The sequence below is a fragment of the Ailuropoda melanoleuca genome, chromosome 12 (genome assembly GCF_002007445.2).
Source record: "Ailuropoda melanoleuca isolate Jingjing chromosome 12, ASM200744v2, whole genome shotgun sequence".
NCBI classification, from domain to species: Eukaryota; Metazoa; Chordata; class Mammalia; order Carnivora; family Ursidae; genus Ailuropoda; species Ailuropoda melanoleuca.
In genome coordinates this window covers 75,241,669-75,260,583 of record NC_048229.1, presented here as the reverse complement: position 1 = coordinate 75,260,583, position 18,915 = coordinate 75,241,669, and the positions used below count along the sequence as shown (strand labels likewise).

The window sequence follows — 18,915 nt, the reverse complement described above, 5'->3', positions numbered from 1 at the left end:
GCTGCAGACAAGCCCCGTAAATCAGCTTGGCCTCACTGTCCTCATGAGACAGATACAAGGGTACCAAGCTCCCAGGTCTGTGAGCATTCCAGAAGCCTGCCCCAACTCCAGGAGCACACAGCGTGCTCAGCACGCTGGCCGCTGCACGGCGACCTCTCAGCAAGGGGCAGAGGGTAGCAGCCGGCTCCGCAGTGAGACCAGGCATGCCGGCCAAGGAAAGCACTGGGAGCCGGCGCCGCCCGCGCTGGGCCAGCTTCAAGCCCGCTGCCCGCTGCCGGAGTCTTTCCTTGGCTTCTGCCACTCCTTTGTTTTCCTTCGGGAAATGCCACCAGTCGTGGGCGACAGGAAGGGAGGGGAAACTGGCAGAGCAGAAGTCCATTGCTCTTTCATTGGTACCTTGGTCAGAGTTCCTTTTGAAAAACTCCCTCCCGGCCTCCCAGAACCACAGGAAAGGTGGGATTTTCCACATGTTGACAGAGCCGCGGGGCTCTGCCCACTGGGAGGAAGGTCAGGGAGAGCGAACGGGAAGCAAGGAACAGGGACATCAAGTCCAGAAACAGACTTCCTCTCTGCTAAAGGTTCTGGACCGGCCAACAGAAAGATGGGTCTCTATGGAGGAGATGCAGGAATCCATTCTGAGCAAGACAGTCAGGGGGAGGCTGCCTTGACAAGATGGAGAGGCTGACTTCCAAACCAAATCAGCCACCCTGTACCACCCGTGCACGGAGAGAGGGCCGAAGAGGGCTCCATCTGTCATCCCTGCGCCAACCTCAACAATGAATCACCCCTAAGCCATACAGAAAGGAAACACCAAGGAGGCCCCACCTTGGAGGCTGAAAGAGACCAGTGTGAACAAAACCCTCCAACGCGGGGACCTCCCCAGACCCACTTCCGTAACCCTGGAGCACAGCCCAGTGGGGGACCACATAGTGAATGCTGGGCAGGTGGAGGAGGGAGGGAGGGCAGGGGGACAGGGGAACACAGAGTACACTTCCGGAGGACCTAACAACATTACTGAACATTGCACCACTGGTGGGGGCTGCTTCTCCATCACCCCGTCGGGTGGCGTGTGTGGGAGAAGGCACGACGGCACACGCCCAAACTCTGAGATAGCAGCTGATGCAGGATGCTGGCCTGACACCCATCAGGGATGGAAAGGGACACCAGGAGAGAACTGGAGAGGTTAGCTGGGACCTCACACACCATGCTGACAGATCTTAACAGGGAATGGAAAGAAAGAAAATCATTTAAAAATTTTTAAGAAGGTCTTATGTGAGGCTAAAATGATACCATAATTTCGAGCGCTGGGCACGAGCACTGTGCATGGCATGCTGAGTGCTTGATAAATGGGAGGTTTCATCATTATGTTATTAATAATAACTGAATCATAACCTAAAAAAAGTGGACGAGACAATGTTCAACCTCACTCATAAATAAATGCAAATTTAAGCAAATATCTGTTATCTTTCACCCATCAGATCACCAGAAGTCTGGTGATACAGGGCGTAGGGAAAGGCATGCCCTCTTGCACCACGGGGAGAAATACAAATGGGCATGACCTCTCTCAGAACGTTACACCAGGAACCACTTCGCTGCTGGGATCCCTCTTCCAGGACTCGATCCTATTTGTCTCCTCCTCACACACGCTTGCAAACAGGGAGAACCCAAGGTTTCCAAGCAGCAGTATTCGTGATACTAACGGACTGGGAGCAACTCCACCTCCATCAAAAGGAAATGATTTCTCCTAAGGAAATTACGCTGCCACATCCAAGGTCAAACCGTGTTTGTTACCAAAACGTCTGGCACAGAGCAGTGCGTGTGCTGACAGGGAACCACTCCAAGATGCTCCATCGGGGAACACGTACACTGAATTACACGTTATCACATCGATCGTTTCCCCCGGCTCATGTCTGGCGGCCCATCTAACTGTCCCAAGTCAACCTGTGTTACTTCTCTATGGTCAACCTCTCTCCTGCCACGAAGTAGGGCAGGCATGTGGCAATCTCGTGTCTCCCCAGGATACAGAAGGTGCTCGAATGTGAGGGCTTCAGGGACGAGGTCCACGCGATCCACGGCAGAGCAGCCGTCTCTGCAGATGGACTTGAACATCCATGAAGTGAGGCCCAGTCAGGTGGAGGTTCTGTCACCATCAGCCCCCAGCACTTGGCACAGCGTCTGGAACCTCGCCGGTCCAGGCAGACCGCACGAGGGCCTTTCCACACCACAAAACAGGCTCCGACTACCGCGGAAGATTTCAAGAAAGAACGTCAGAGGCCAATATGATCTGGAGAAAACCAGAGAAATATGAACGAATCTTACCTGTTTCTTCTGGTTTGATCCACTGAATAAATCTGCTTTCTCAGCCAACTGGGAAAAGAGTTGAGACAGACAGAGACAGACAGAGAGACAGAGACAGTTAGTCAACAGCTCCCATCTCAGGCAGTTCTATGTAATGGGGACAAAGGATACTGGAAACAAGAAGAGCTTTCCGACTTGCTAACTCAAGCAGCTTGGGAAGAAGCAGTTTTCTCCTGTGGTTGAGACGCCCTAGCTGAGCCAAGAGGCCCCCCCAGCTCGTAGAGGCGAGCACTCTTTAAACTGACAGTCCTCTCTGATGATGTTCATTATTCTCAAAAAAGCTGATGAGAAAAACGTGGGAATCAGAGGGTTTTAATCGAGGGGACAATCTTCCATGCACCAATCCCACGAGGACCTCCACGACACTGATGTATGGTCAAGGCCATCCTGAGCGGGTGGCAAATCCCTTACCTGTATCGGACTGTCCTTCGGTGAGTCAACCGAACCCCTTCTTAATCCTGTAAAGAAGGAAGCCCTCGGTCCTCCCGTCAAACACCACCAATGCCTGTTTCTGTCTCGGTTTCGGCGCACCGCTCACCCCGCAGGCCAAGCATGGCCCAGTACCGAGAGAGGCTCTCTGGCGAGATGCGGGAGAGCCCACAGCCTCTACTGAGAACCTGATGCACGCAGGACCCTCCGTGAGCCTCCTAGATGAAACGCCCCATTTTCCCTTCCTTCGCTCACGCTGGCTAAAGGGAGGAGAATCAACAAATGTGGGAAGACAAGATAAAGAAGCAAGAGTCAATACCTCTCAATAATGGTGGGTGTGGAGGCGCTCATCGCTTCCTGGTGTAAGATTTTCAAGCCAGACAGCCACTTAGTCGCATCTTCTTTGGAGTCGGCTGGAGAGGTGAACACGAATGGTATGCTGTTACTGCCTGGGAAGACCTCTGCAGAGAGAGCGGGGCCCCGCGCCATCCCGGCCCCATACGGACGACAGGCATGGGAGGCGCCAGTGCTGGTTTCCGGTTTTGCACAGGGGCACCAAGGAGGCATCTCCTTCACACCTTCATGGCTCTAAGACCTGCTTTTTGTCCAAGATGAAGCCACGTGCCTATGATGACCCATCTACAGCAAGGGTAACAAGTGGGACAATTTTTTCCCCCAACAGTTTTAGCTTTTATCCCTATACTAGTGAATAAGGTAGAGGGCCTGGGATAATTCCCACCATGATCCTGAGCCACCCTCAGCATTTCCCGTTTCTCGTCAGGGCCAGGGAGAGGGGAGAGAGGCAGCACCAAGCAGTGGGTAAGAGCTTGGCATCACTGACAAGTCCCACTGCACCACTTCGGGGCTGTGTGACATTCACCTGGTTCCTTAACCTCTCTGTGCCTCGTGTCCTCATCAGTAAAATGGAGCTAGCAATGCAGACACCTCTTTGAGTTAGTAACCATCTCCTAAGAAGCAGGTACCTTGTTTATCTGGACGAGAGCATGCCAAGATTGCTGCTCCCCCTTTTCCCATGGGGAGGGGGAGAAAATTAAGCTCAGAAGTGTTAGGAGACCTGTCCCAGAACCCATAAGTGGGAAGCTGGGATCTGAATCCAGGTCTTGGCCATCTCTCCACCGGACCTGATTCTAGAGCTCCGAAACAAAGACCCCAGAGCATAACAGAGCTGGCATTCTGGACTCCAAGACTCGCTTGGGCTCTCATGGTTTCCCTACCCGGAACCTCCAGGTCTCAGCCTGCAGCAGGGCCAAGTGGACACAATGCGGAAGTTCATGGGCACAGGCCCCTCTCTCCTGCCCCATCTCTGCACCAACCACACACCATCAGTCAGATGTGCACTCATCATGGCCCACAGCCAGCTTGCTAATTCCCTCCTTCAAGCCCTCACACATGGAACACCCTCTCCCTGGACCGGCCTCCCTCTTTCGTCCCAACTCCCACTGATGCCTCAAAACCCCATTTCAAAGTCACCTCCTCTGCAAAGACTTCCCTGAGATTGGCCCTCTGTTCTCCTACAGAGCCACAGTCCAGTCTTATCACGGTGTACTAAGCCCCTGAAAGGCAGCAACCGGTCTCACTCAGCCCCAGTGGCATCGAGGACAGCCCAGCACAGAGTCCGTGCTCAAAGCTGCGTGCCGAGCCGTGAGAAAGCAAATCAACGAGAACTATTGGGCCCTAATTTAAATATCCCTGACACTGCTCAATTTCATTGTTTCCCCCCACTTGGGGCTACTTATAACGGGGTTTATTTTCTCTCTCATCACTCCCGATTGCACATACAGTTCTAAGTCAGTGAATTCTAGGACTGGACCTGAAGGTGGTGACAAGCTTCCGCCCCTGAGTCAAGTGCCTGAGCTTTCCCACAGCTCATCCTCTGGCCTCGCAGAAGCCCCTCTGGCTTTTGAGTGAATTCACACGGATGGCTGGAAATCTCACCTCCAGATCATGTGTCTGTGTGAGTGCCTGCATGCGTGCACACGTATGTAGCCGCGTGTGGCAAGTGCGCTGTGTGTACGTGTGTGAGCATGCATGCGTCTGTGTAGGGGTGTGTGTGTGTGCGCCCATATGTGTGAGATACAAGATTTCAGGGTAGTTTCTCCAGCTCAGTTGAATATACAGTACAGGCCAGGCTCCACTGGACAAAAACTATAACCTGCCTTCAGCTCTCCACATGAGCCAAGCAGGCCCTTAACATAATGCGTACAACGTCCCAGGGAGGCCGGGTAACCACTGTTCCCATTTCACAGCTGAGCAAACTGCAGCTCAGAGAGGTGGAGCAGCTTGCCCAAAGGCACACAGCCAGAAAGGGACAGGGTTAGAATTCAAAACCATGATGCCCCGAAACACACATTAGGGGCAGGCAGGTGTGAGCCTTCTGCTGCTACAGAACATCGTAGGGAGAAGCCAGGCACAGGCAGGGAGAGGAGCGCAGGGAGGCGCACTCACCTGCCAAACTGAGCGTGCTGAGAACAAACTGGGTGCCGTACAGGACGGTAAAGCAGCAGTCTTCCTTCTGGCGGACAGCTTTGGCACGCTCAAAATCCTTGGAGTTCTTCCCTGGGCGGATTTCCTTGATTTCCATGATATCCACTGCAAGGCAATGAAGACAGGCCCATCAGAAGCCAGAGTCCACTCCACCCATGCACGCAGACACAGGCCGGCCCCGCACACGCACCGCCCGGCGTCTCCACTCCCCGGCCCCTCAGCCCCGTTCAGACTGCAGGACTGCATGCAAGTCAGTACAAAGCTTACTATTCTAAGCTACTAAGTACTGGGAGAGTGGTATAGAAACAAGAGAAAATCTATCCTTTCTAGAGCCCTGCCTGCTGGATGACTCCAACCCACTCCTAGCCAAACCGGGCCAGGATGGCCACCTGACCCAAGGGAGACCCCGGCCACCGCAGATGGCCGCCTGACCCAGCGGAGACGCCTCCCCCTCCCCCACAGATGGCCGCCTGAGCCAGGGACGACCCCTCCCCCTCCCCCACAGGATGGCCACCTGATCCAGGGGTGACCTTCCCGTGCAACAGATGGCCGCCTGACCCAAGGGAGATCTCCCTCCCTGCCATAGGATGACCATGGACTGTCACGAAGAAACAAGTTCGACCAGTACCTTCCTCCCCTTTGTCTGTCAAAACAGCACCTTTCCTGGAATGGACCCATGCTATGTGCTTCAGAGGAAGCTGAGCTGCCTCCCCTCACCACCGACCACCACAAGTCAGGGCGCCCCAAGGGTCCTAGGAGTGACCAAGGCGCCCCACCCTGGGGCAACGTGACTGGTTCAGGGACGAGCACAAGGCCCACCAGCATCCTCTTGGCATTTTTTTGGCCAGAGATATTTATAAAATTTCTCTTGCTGCTGCTGCCTGGTTGATAAAACAGGAGTGTGGGGGTAGCAGGGAGCACGCCCCCCGCCAGAGAGAAAGAAAAGATTGAGTTCGGATGTACTGCCTGAACCCCTAGGTCCAGTCACACTGGAAGCCATTCCCGCCCGAGAAAACGCTACTTCCACGACACAGCAAATTCTCTTTTTAGCTTTGGCCAGTGTGACCCGAGTTTCTATCACTTGCAACCCTGAGAGTCCTGGCATGTATATCTGAGTCCCCGCACTGAAGAGAGAAACAGGAAAAAAGGTGTCCCTGGAAATGGGAGGCGAGGGAGGGAGCTTGGACCTGGGGTGGTGGAAGCAGACAGGTGAACGAAGGCATTTAGAGTCAGGGCTGAAACAGCAGGAAAGGTTCATGGCCCTTCACAGGTATCAACAGGAGTGGGGGTGCAGTGAATGCAATTAGGAGGGAGAGGGATGGAATGAACTGGAAGCTCTCTACTTTCTTCCCATGGGTCTAGCCAGACCAAAAACAGCTTGGCAGACAGAAGACATGAAGGAATGTGAAAAAAGACTTTAAATGGGCACATCTGTTCTGCACCCTGTGTGTGGCAGTGTTTACACAATCCTACACACGAGAGAAAGCTCTGTACAGCTTGACACCAAACCAAACCTGAGTACACATAAAAAATGGTGAAAACCAATTCAGGTCCGTAATTTATTTTATTTTTTAAAGAGAGAGAGAGAGAGAGAATGGGCACGGGAGCACGAATGCGGGAGGTGTGAGTGCAATGGGAGAGGGAGAAGCAGACTCCCCACCAAGCAGGGAGCCCCACACAGGGTTTGATCCCAGGACTCCGAGATCATGACCTGAGCCGAAGGCATACGCTCAACTGACTGAGTCACCCAAGTGCCCCTCAGGTCTGTATTTTAATCACACTGTACCAGTGTCAGCGTCCTGGGTTTGGTGACTGAGAAAGAAAGATGTTATCACTGGGGGAAGCCGGATGAACGGTACACAGAAATCCCGTACTATTTCTGCAACGTTTACCTGAGTCTAAAACTGTTGCAAATCAGAAAGTGTTAAAAACCACTTCTCAACCGTGAGTGGCTCTTTTGTTTTGGGAGTGGGGGTGCCTCTAAACCCTGGTGGGGGAAGGATGGGAGCGAGATCCCCATTCTTTACCCAACCCAGAAACCTGGAGTCGTTTCTCTTCACGCTCAAAAATAAACACGAAAACACAGACCCTTTGTGTGCAGTGAAATTTACAGCCTTCGAGGAGGAAATTAGCATTGCTGATTTAACTGTTGACGGCTCCTCTAAGAACATTAAGGGTGGTGAGGTTTGTTCTCAGATGTTACCCACCCAGCTCACTGGCAGTCAAGATGCTAGTGACTTGAAGCAAGTATTTTTTTTTTTCCTATCAAGCTTAGCAGTGATTATCTACTATCCTCGTCCCCCATACCATATCTGTAGGTGAGAATCTCTGAATTGGCCTACTGTGAGTTTTTCTCCCTACAGCAAACTTATAATAAAAATCTGACACACGTACATAAAGAAAACATTTCATATACTGTAACACTGTCTTCAGGCAATTACCAGTTCTACTTTCTAAATTACTCTTGACTCGGTCAACTTCTCTCCATTCCCACGGCCAATGCCAAAATCCAAGTCACTGGGTCCCCTGCTTGGCCTACTGAAGTAGCCAGAAGTTACCCCGAGCGCCGTTTTTATGAAACTTAAATACGCTCATGTTGGGGCATCTGAGTGGCTCAGTCGGTTAAACGTCTGACTCTTGATCTCGGCTCGGGTCATGATCTCAGAGTCATGAGATCGAGCCCTGCACCAGGTTCTGCCCTCAGCGGGGACCCTCTGCTTCCCTCCCTCCCTCTCCCCCCACCATGTGCATGCTCTAAAATAAATAAATCTTTAAAAAATAAAGAAGTAAATAAATTAATATGCTCATGGCCTTCGTAGGCTTCAAACCTTCTGACCTCACCCCAGTACTCTTAGGACTGAGAACCAAGGCCCAGTGTGGACCCCGCCAGCACTACCTGGCCTGCACCCTCGGCTTCCGAGCTCCAGCCACCCAGTGAGCGGTCACCCCTGCCACAGAGCATCAGCACGTGCTGTTGCCTTGGATAGGAACGCTCTGGGCCTGGTTACCTCGGAGTTCCCCCTTCCAGTTTCAGCTCAACCACCACGGAACTCAGAGAAAACCCTCCAATTCCTGCTATCCTATGACCCAGCCCCTCTCCCCACAGCACTGAGCAGAGACCAGTGCCGGCAGAGGCGACTCGTGGGCTCGGAACCTTTTCCCTCGAAGGGGCTCCCTTCCTCAGCACCGTGTCCCGGCCCCTAGCACAGTGGCTGGTACACAGCGGAGTCCGAGCAACAGTTGTTGAATGAGGAAGGGGGCAGAGCAACCGGGACGGAAGCAGAGATGGACACAGAGATATGAACAAACACAAACGGAGACCCCCGGACAGGACCAAGAGGGACAGAGACACCAGACACGCCACCCAGGCGAGGAAGGAGAGTGACACAAACACGCACACATACCAAGTCAGAGAGGAAGAAGCGTGAGACATGGAAAGAGAACGAAAGAGAAACAGCCACGTTAGTGAGGCGAGGGGTCCCGCTTTCCCCTTCGGCACCGGCAAGCACCCCTGCTTCGGAGCCAGGCCTGTTCCGGGAGAGGGCACCTCCATGACGTCATGCCAATCACGCCCCCCTCCCTCCCCCACCCCCCAGGTAAGTGCAGCCTCACTCAAGATGCTCCTGGAGAGACTAGGCCTCCTGCAGGGGCTGCCCTTGCTCCCTGTCATCAGCTGACCGGACTTGTGCCATCTCACCCGAGCGACTTCTCAACACTGCCTGCCTTCTCCACGTCGCCCGTGAAATGATTCATCCTGTTATCTTTGTAACTGGCCCGTAAAGCTCCTCACGCGCACATCTGTATGTAGGGGTGCGTCCTCCTCTAAGCCGCGGGAGAACACGGATCCTGTCTGTCCCACTCGCTCACAACTGGAGCCTCACTGCCTCCTGCACCAGAGCCTGGCTCACAGCAGAACTCGGGTACCGTGAATGAATGACTTAGCTTCTTATTTGGGAGATGGTCCCAGGAACACTGGTAGAGGACTGAGGACGGGAGACTGGCAAGGAAAAGAGCTGAGGAAGAGGCTGCTAGGTCGTCAAGCTGGCCCTCCGTGGGTACCTGGAGCCGACCCCACGGGGGCTCTGGGAGTGCTCACCCCACCATGGAGTGAGGGAACTGGGCTATTTACCTCCAAACCCCATGTGCTGTGGGTCGAGGGCTGTTTCTGGGGCCTGCCTCCCCCGGCCCTCAAGCAGAGGGTGGCAGCGTTCACACCAAGCTGGCCTCGATGTGCAGAAGTCGACGCTACAGCAGGCAGAATCCACCCGAGGCAGCCTTTGCTACATCAGGGACTCGATCCGGAAGTTTCCGTGCCACCCCCATGGGACACAGAGATCAGTATGTTGGAGGGGTCAAAGGTCCGGTATGTATTTCAGGCACAGTAGTGAAGGATGTGGCCACGTCTCAGTCACTGCAGAGAACAGCTTCTCTGGGCTCCCCCCACGGAGACAGGACAAGCTGTCACTGCCCCTGTGCGTTCTGTACCCCCAAAGGTATCCTGGCTCAGCAGGTGGTTCTGGGACTATAAATAACGTGCTGTGGTTTAGGAGAACAGCCATATCAAGATGTATGCACATGCCATACAGTTCCTGCATTTCAAGCATACAATTCAATAGCTTCTAATACATTTACAGACTTGTGCAAACCGCCACCGTCAATTTAAGACCGTCTTCATGACCACAAAAAGACACCCATACCCTGCAGCCATCACTCCCCGTTCCCCTCCTGTCCCCACACCAGCCCCCTGCAACCACGAACCTACTTTCAGTCTCTACAGATCTGCCTTTTCTGGACACTTTATCTAAAGGGAATCACACAATATGTGGTCTTTTGTGTCGGGCTTCTCTCAGCATAAAATCAAGGTTCCTCCGTGTCTTAGCAGGGACTTCATTCGTCTCTATGGATGAGTAATACTCAGTACAGATAGACCACACTTCAATTATTTATCCAGTCTTCTGCTGATGGACATTTTTAGATTGTGTCCACCTTTTGGCTACTGGGAGTAGTGCGGCCATGAACCCTCACATATGAGTTTCTGCTTGCACACTCGTTTTCAGTTCTCTCGGGTATCTGCTCGGAGTGAGAGCACACTCCTGAGTCCACGCTCTCGGGGCTGCCGGCCTTCTAATTGTGAGGTGCCTCCGTCATGCTGTGGGGCTTGTCTGGCCAACAGTGCAGACGAGGGAGGACACTCATGCACAGGTGGAAAGTCAGCTGTGGGTGAGCCTGTGGCTGGGGCCTCCATGGAAAGGGGGTGCTGGAGCCACCACCAAGCCTTCTGCAGCTGTTGCTACTGCTTCCCAGGACTTCTGAGCAAGGAGGGCCCGGCTCCAGGGGAACCAGAGGGCTGCCTGCTAGCCAGCACCCCCTTGGTTACCCGGAGCCCCAAGAAAGCAGGAAGGAAATCCCTCGCCAGCAAGGGTGGTTTTTATTTGGTAATCAGCAAAGCCTGACGGGCCTGTGGTGGACACGCACTTGATCTCGCATCACACAGGGGCACCTTCCTGAAGGATGATCCCATTGCCCATGGGGTGCAGAGCAGCAATGGGGGTGAGGCCTCCTGCACTCAACTAGGTCAATCCCAAATCATCTTTCTGGCCTGCAGCTGGAAATAAAATCCTAGTGCCGGGATTGCAAACTTGCCACCCAAGTCACAGGAAGTGTGTGTCTGGTGACCAATGATGGACTCTGGAAACTGCAGGCCCGGGCTCGAATCCCAGCTTCTCACAGGTGCTGCTGGGAGGAGTTCACCTCTCTGGGCCTCCACTTCCTCATCTGAGCAGAAGGAGCAAGAAGAGTCTTCTCACACAGTGCTCCTCAAGGATTAAAGGAGTGCGTGGCGTATTACAACAGTGCCTCGTAATTTCGACTAATAAAGATGCAGTCACTTGTAGGTGCTTGTTAGCTCTTATTTTTAAAATTATTAATGCAACTGAATAAAGCTAGACTCATATAAGGTGTAAGAAAAAAAACACAGTCTCTTCATTTATCGGTTGTGGAAACTGAAGNAAGGAAATTACGCTGCCACATCCAAGGTCAAACCGTGTTTGTTACCAAAAAGTCTGGCACAGAGCAGTGCGTGTGCTGACAGGGAACCACTCCAAGATGCTCCATCGGGGAACACGTACACTGAATTACACGTTATCACATCGATCGTTTCCCCCGGCTCATGTCTGGCGGCCCATCTAACTGTCCCAAGTCAACCTGTGTTACTTCTCTATGGTCAACCTCTCTCCTGCCACGAAGTAGGGCAGGCATGTGGCAATCTCGTGTCTCCCCAGGATACAGAAGGTGCTCGAATGTGAGGGCTTCAGGGACGAGGTCCACGCGATCCACGGCAGAGCAGCCGTCTCTGCAGATGGACTTGAACATCCATGAAGTGAGGCCCAGTCAGGTGGAGGTTCTGTCACCATCAGCCCCCAGCACTTGGCACAGCGTCTGGAACCTCGCCGGTCCAGGCAGACCGCACGAGGGCCTTTCCACACCACAAAACAGGCTCCGACTACCGCGGAAGATTTCAAGAAAGAACGTCAGAGGCCAATATGATCTGGAGAAAACCAGAGAAATATGAACGAATCTTACCTGTTTCTTCTGGTTTGATCCACTGAATAAATCTGCTTTCTCAGCCAACTGGGAAAAGAGTTGAGACAGACAGAGACAGACAGAGAGACAGAGACAGTTAGTCAACAGCTCCCATCTCAGGCAGTTCTATGTAATGGGGACAAAGGATACTGGAAACAAGAAGAGCTTTCCGACTTGCTAACTCAAGCAGCTTGGGAAGAAGCAGTTTTCTCCTGTGGTTGAGACGCCCTAGCTGAGCCAAGAGGCCCCCCCAGCTCGTAGAGGCGAGCACTCTTTAAACTGACAGTCCTCTCTGATGATGTTCATTATTCTCAAAAAAGCTGATGAGAAAAACGTGGGAATCAGAGGGTTTTAATCGAGGGGACAATCTTCCATGCACCAATCCCACGAGGACCTCCACGACACTGATGTATGGTCAAGGCCATCCTGAGCGGGTGGCAAATCCCTTACCTGTATCGGACTGTCCTTCGGTGAGTCAACCGAACCCCTTCTTAATCCTGTAAAGAAGGAAGCCCTCGGTCCTCCCGTCAAACACCACCAATGCCTGTTTCTGTCTCGGTTTCGGCGCACCGCTCACCCCGCAGGCCAAGCATGGCCCAGTACCGAGAGAGGCTCTCTGGCGAGATGCGGGAGAGCCCACAGCCTCTACTGAGAACCTGATGCACGCAGGACCCTCCGTGAGCCTCCTAGATGAAACGCCCCATTTTCCCTTCCTTCGCTCACGCTGGCTAAAGGGAGGAGAATCAACAAATGTGGGAAGACAAGATAAAGAAGCAAGAGTCAATACCTCTCAATAATGGTGGGTGTGGAGGCGCTCATCGCTTCCTGGTGTAAGATTTTCAAGCCAGACAGCCACTTAGTCGCATCTTCTTTGGAGTCGGCTGGAGAGGTGAACACGAACGGTATGCTGTTACTGCCTGGGAAGACCTCTGCAGAGAGAGCGGGGCCCCGCGCCATCCCGGCCCCATACGGACGACAGGCATGGGAGGCACCAGTGCTGGTTTCCGGTTTTGCACAGGGGCACCAAGGAGGCATCTCCTTCACACCTTCATGGCTCTAAGACCTGCTTTTTGTCCAAGATGAAGCCACGTGCCTATGATGACCCATCTACAGCAAGGGTAACAAGTGGGACAATTTTTTCCCCCAACAGTTTTAGCTTTTATCCCTATACTAGTGAATAAGGTAGAGGGCCTGGGATAATTCCCACCATGATCCTGAGCCACCCTCAGCATTTCCCGTTTCTCGTCAGGGCCAGGGAGAGGGGAGAGAGGCAGCACCAAGCAGTGGGTAAGAGCTTGGCATCACTGACAAGTCCCACTGCACCACTTCGGGGCTGTGTGACATTCACCTGGTTCCTTAACCTCTCTGTGCCTCGTGTCCTCATCAGTAAAATGGAGCTAGCAATGCAGACACCTCTTTGAGTTAGTAACCATCTCCTAAGAAGCAGGTACCTTGTTTATCTGGACGAGAGCATGCCAAGATTGCTGCTCCCCCTTTTCCCATGGGGAGGGGGAGAAAATTAAGCTCAGAAGTGTTAGGAGACCTGTCCCAGAACCCATAAGTGGGAAGCTGGGATCTGAATCCAGGTCTTGGCCATCTCTCCACCGGACCTGATTCTAGAGCTCCGAAACAAAGACCCCAGAGCATAACAGAGCTGGCATTCTGGACTCCAAGACTCGCTTGGGCTCTCATGGTTTCCCTACCCGGAACCTCCAGGTCTCAGCCTGCAGCAGGGCCAAGTGGACACAATGCGGAAGTTCATGGGCACAGGCCCCTCTCTCCTGCCCCATCTCTGCACCAACCACACACCATCAGTCAGATGTGCACTCATCATGGCCCACAGCCAGCTTGCTAATTCCCTCCTTCAAGCCCTCACACATGGAACACCCTCTCCCTGGACCGGCCTCCCTCTTTCGTCCCAACTCCCACTGATGCCTCAAAACCCCATTTCAAAGTCACCTCCTCTGCAAAGACTTCCCTGAGATTGGCCCTCTGTTCTCCTACAGAGCCACAGTCCAGTCTTATCACGGTGTACTAAGCCCCTGAAAGGCAGCAACCGGTCTCACTCAGCCCCAGTGGCATCGAGGACAGCCCAGCACAGAGTCCGTGCTCAAAGCTGCGTGCCGAGCCGTGAGAAAGCAAATCAACGAGAACTATTGGGCCCTAATTTAAATATCCCTGACACTGCTCAATTTCATTGTTTCCCCCCACTTGGGGCTACTTATAACGGGGTTTATTTTCTCTCTCATCACTCCCGATTGCACATACAGTTCTAAGTCAGTGAATTCTAGGACTGGACCTGAAGGTGGTGACAAGCTTCCGCCCCTGAGTCAAGTGCCTGAGCTTTCCCACAGCTCATCCTCTGGCCTCGCAGAAGCCCCTCTGGCTTTTGAGTGAATTCACACGGATGGCTGGAAATCTCACCTCCAGATCATGTGTCTGTGTGAGTGCCTGCATGCGTGCACACGTATGTAGCCGCGTGTGGCAAGTGCGCTGTGTGTACGTGTGTGAGCATGCATGCGTCTGTGTAGGGGTGTGTGTGTGTGCGCCCATATGTGTGAGATACAAGATTTCAGGGTAGTTTCTCCAGCTCAGTTGAATATACAGTACAGGCCAGGCTCCACTGGACAAAAACTATAACCTGCCTTCAGCTCTCCACATGAGCCAAGCAGGCCCTTAACATAATGCGTACAACGTCCCAGGGAGGCCGGGTAACCACTGTTCCCATTTCACAGCTGAGCAAACTGCAGCTCAGAGAGGTGGAGCAGCTTGCCCAAAGGCACACAGCCAGAAAGGGACAGGGTTAGAATTCAAAACCATGATGCCCCGAAACACACATTAGGGGCAGGCAGGTGTGAGCCTTCTGCTGCTACAGAACATCGTAGGGAGAAGCCAGGCACAGGCAGGGAGAGGAGCGCAGGGAGGCGCACTCACCTGCCAAACTGAGCGTGCTGAGAACAAACTGGGTGCCGTACAGGACGGTAAAGCAGCAGTCTTCCTTCTGGCGGACAGCTTTGGCACGCTCAAAATCCTTGGAGTTCTTCCCTGGGCGGATTTCCTTGATTTCCATGATATCCACTGCAAGGCAATGAAGACAGGCCCATCAGAAGCCAGAGTCCACTCCACCCATGCACGCAGACACAGGCCGGCCCCGCACACGCACCGCCCGGCGTCTCCACTCCCCGGCCCCTCAGCCCCGTTCAGACTGCAGGACTGCATGCAAGTCAGTACAAAGCTTACTATTCTAAGCTACTAAGTACTGGGAGAGTGGTAGAGAAACAAGAGAAAATCTATCCTTTCTAGAGCCCTGCCTGCTGGATGACTCCAACCCACTCCTAGCCAAACCGGGCCAGGATGGCCACCTGACCCAAGGGAGACCCCAGCCACCGCAGATGGCCGCCTGACCCAGCGGAGACGCCTCCCCCTCCCCCACAGATGGCCGCCTGAGCCAGGGACGACCCCTCCCCCTCCCCCACAGGATGGCCACCTGATCCAGGGGTGACCTTCCCGTGCAACAGATGGCCGCCTGACCCAAGGGAGATCTCCCTCCCTGCCATAGGATGACCATGGACTGTCACGAAGAAACAAGTTCGACCAGTACCTTCCTCCCCTTTGTCTGTCAAAACAGCACCTTTCCTGGAATGGACCCATGCTATGTGCTTCAGAGGAAGCTGAGCTGCCTCCCCTCACCACCGACCACCACAAGTCAGGGCGCCCCAAGGGTCCTAGGAGTGACCAAGGCGCCCCACCCTGGGGCAACGTGACTGGTTCAGGGACGAGCACAAGGCCCACCAGCATCCTCTTGGCATTTTTTTGGCCAGAGATATTTATAAAATTTCTCTTGCTGCTGCTGCCTGGTTGATAAAACAGGAGTGTGGGGGTAGCAGGGAGCACGCCCCCCGCCAGAGAGAAAGAAAAGATTGAGTTCGGATGTACTGCCTGAACCCCTAGGTCCAGTCACACTGGAAGCCATTCCCGCCCGAGAAAACGCTACTTCCACAACACAGCAAATTCTCTTTTTAGCTTTGGCCAGTGTGACCCGAGTTTCTATCACTTGCAACCCTGAGAGTCCTGGCATGTATATCTGAGTCCCCGCACTGAAGAGAGAAACAGGAAAAAAGGTGTCCCTGGAAATGGGAGGCGAGGGAGGGAGCTTGGACCTGGGGTGGTGGAAGCAGACAGGTGAACGAAGGCATTTAGAGTCAGGGCTGAAACAGCAGGAAAGGTTCATGGCCCTTCACAGGTATCAACAGGAGTGGGGGTGCAGTGAATGCAATTAGGAGGGAGAGGGATGGAATGAACTGGAAGCTCTCTACTTTCTTCCCATGGGTCTAGCCAGACCAAAAACAGCTTGGCAGACAGAAGACATGAAGGAATGTGAAAAAAGACTTTAAATGGGCACATCTGTTCTGCACCCTGTGTGTGGCAGTGTTTACACAATCCTACACACGAGAGAAAGCTCTGTACAGCTTGACACCAAACCAAACCTGAGTACACATAAAAAATGGTGAAAACCAATTCAGGTCCGTAATTTATTTTATTTTTTAAAGAGAGAGAGAGAGAGAGAATGGGCACGGGAGCACGAATGCGGGAGGTGTGAGTGCAATGGGAGAGGGAGAAGCAGACTCCCCACCAAGCAGGGAGCCCCACACAGGGTTTGATCCCAGGACTCCGAGATCATGACCTGAGCCGAAGGCATACGCTCAACTGACTGAGTCACCCAAGTGCCCCTCAGGTCTGTATTTTAATCACACTGTACCAGTGTCAGCGTCCTGGGTTTGGTGACTGAGAAAGAAAGATGTTATCACTGGGGGAAGCCGGATGAACGGTACACAGAAATCCTGTATTATTTCTGCAACGTTTACCTGAGTCTAAAACTGTTGCAAATCAGAAAGTGTTAAAAACCACTTCTCAACCGTGAGTGGCTCTTTTGTTTTGGGAGTGGGGGTGCCTCTAAACCCTGGTGGGGGAAGGATGGGAGCGAGATCCCCATTCTTTACCCAACCCAGAAACCTGGAGTCGTTTCTCTTCACGCTCAAAAATAAACACGAAAACACAGACCCTTTGTGTGCAGTGAAATTTACAGCCTTCGAGGAGGAAATTAGCATTGCTGATTTAACTGTTGACGGCTCCTCTAAGAACATTAAGGGTGGTGAGGTTTGTTCTCAGATGTTACCCACCCAGCTCACTGGCAGTCAAGATGCTAGTGACTTGAAGTATTTTTTTTTTTCCTATCAAGCTTAGCAGTGATTATCTACTATCCTCGTCCCCCATACCATATCTGTAGGTGAGAATCTCTGAATTGGCCTACTGTGAGTTTTTCTCCCTACAGCAAACTTATAATAAAAATCTGACACATGTACATAAAGAAAACATTTCATATACTGTAACACTGTCTTCAGGCAATTACCAGTTCTACTTTCTAAATTACTCTTGACTCGGTCAACTTCTCTCCATTCCCATGGCCAATGCCAAAATCCAAGTCACTGGATCCCCTGCTTGGCCTACTGAAGTAGCCAGAAGTTACCCCGAGCGCCGTTTTTATGAAACTTAAATACGCTCATGTTGGGGCATCTGAGTGGCTCAGTCGGTTAAACGTCTGACTCTTGATTTCGGCTCGGGTCATGATCTCAGAGTCATGAGGTCGAGCCCTGCACCAGGCTCTGCCCTCAGCGGGGACCCTCTGCTTCCCTCCCTCCCTCTCCCCCCACCATGTGCATGCTCTAAAATAAATAAATCTTTAAAAAATAAAGAAGTAAATAAATTAATATGCTCATGGCCTTCGTAGGCTTCAAACCTTCTGACCTCACCCCAGTACTCTTAGGACTGAGAACCAAGGCCCAGTGTGGACCCCGCCAGCACTACCTGGCCTGCACCCTCGGCTTCCGAGCTCCAGCCACCCAGTGAGCGGTCACCCCTGCCACAGAGCATCAGCACGTGCTGTTGCCTTGGATAGGAACGCTCTGGGCCTGGTTACCTCGGAGTTCCCCCTTCCAGTTTCAGCTCAACCACCACGGAACTCAGAGAAAACCCTCCAATTCCTGCTATCCTATGACCCAGCCCCTCTCCCCACAGCACTGAGCAGAGACCAGTGCCGGCAGGGGCGACTCGTGGGCTCGGAACCTTTTCCCTCGAAGGGGCTCCCTTCCTCAGCACCGTGTCCCGGCCCCTAGCACAGTGGCTGGTACACAGCGGAGTCCGAGCAACAGTTGTTGAATGAGGAAGGGGGCAGAGCAACCGGGACAGAAGCAGAGATGGACACAGAGATATGAACAAACACAAACGGAGACCCCCGGACAGGACCAAGAGGGACAGAGACACCAGACATGCCACCCAGGCGAGGAAGGAGAGTGACACAAACACGCACACATACCAAGTCAGAGAGGAAGAAGCGTGAGACATGGAAAGAGAACGAAAGAGAAACAGCCACGTTAGTGAGGCGAGGGGTCCCGCTTTCCCCTTCGGCACCGGCAAGCACCCCTGCTTCGGAGCCAGGCCTGTTCCGGGAGAGGGCTGCAGACACCGGCCCCCGCCCCCCCCCCCCGCACCAGCAGGACCGGNGCTCCTGGAGAGACTAGGCCTCCTGCAGGGGCTGCCCTTGCTCCCTGTCATCAGCTGACCGGACTTGTGCCATCTCACCCGAGCGACTTCTCAACACTGCCTGCCTTCTCCACGTCGCCCGTGAAATGATTCATCCTGTTATCTTTGTAACTGGCCCGTAAAGCTCCTCACGCGCACATCTGTATGTAGGGGTGCGTCCTCCTCTAAGCCGCGGGAGAACACGGATCCTGTCTGTCCCACTCGCTCACAACTGGAGCCTCACTGCCTCCTGCACCAGAGCCTGGCTCACAGCAGAACTCGGGTACCGTGAATGAATGACTTAGCTTCTTATTTGGGAGATGGTCCCAGGAACACTGGTAGAGGACTGAGGACGGGAGACTGGCAAGGAAAAGAGCTGAGGAAGAGGCTGCTAGGTCGTCAAGCTGGCCCTCCGTGGGTACCTGGAGCCGACCCCACGGGGGCTCTGGGAGTGCTCGCCCC

General features: G+C 53.3%; 1 protein-coding gene across 2 annotated transcripts in view; it reads right to left on the bottom strand.

Moving 5' to 3' along the window:
• The window catches only part of PLCG2 (phospholipase C gamma 2), a 144,539-nt gene that overhangs the window by 84,499 nt on the left and 41,125 nt on the right, over positions 1 to 18,915 (bottom strand). The window contains exons 2-4 of one of the 2 annotated variants that reach the window (XM_034639448.1): positions 14,809 to 14,952; positions 12,662 to 12,755; positions 11,875 to 11,922 (exon numbers count right to left, since the gene is read on the bottom strand). In XM_034639448.1, the coding sequence (XP_034495339.1) occupies positions 11,875 to 11,922; positions 12,662 to 12,755; positions 14,809 to 14,952 (286 nt within the window). Of the gene's footprint in view, positions 1 to 2,319; positions 2,368 to 3,106; positions 3,201 to 5,253; positions 5,417 to 11,874; positions 11,923 to 12,661; positions 12,756 to 14,808; positions 14,953 to 18,915 lie in introns of those variants that run through there. The other variant, XM_034639447.1, reaches the window with a different exon arrangement.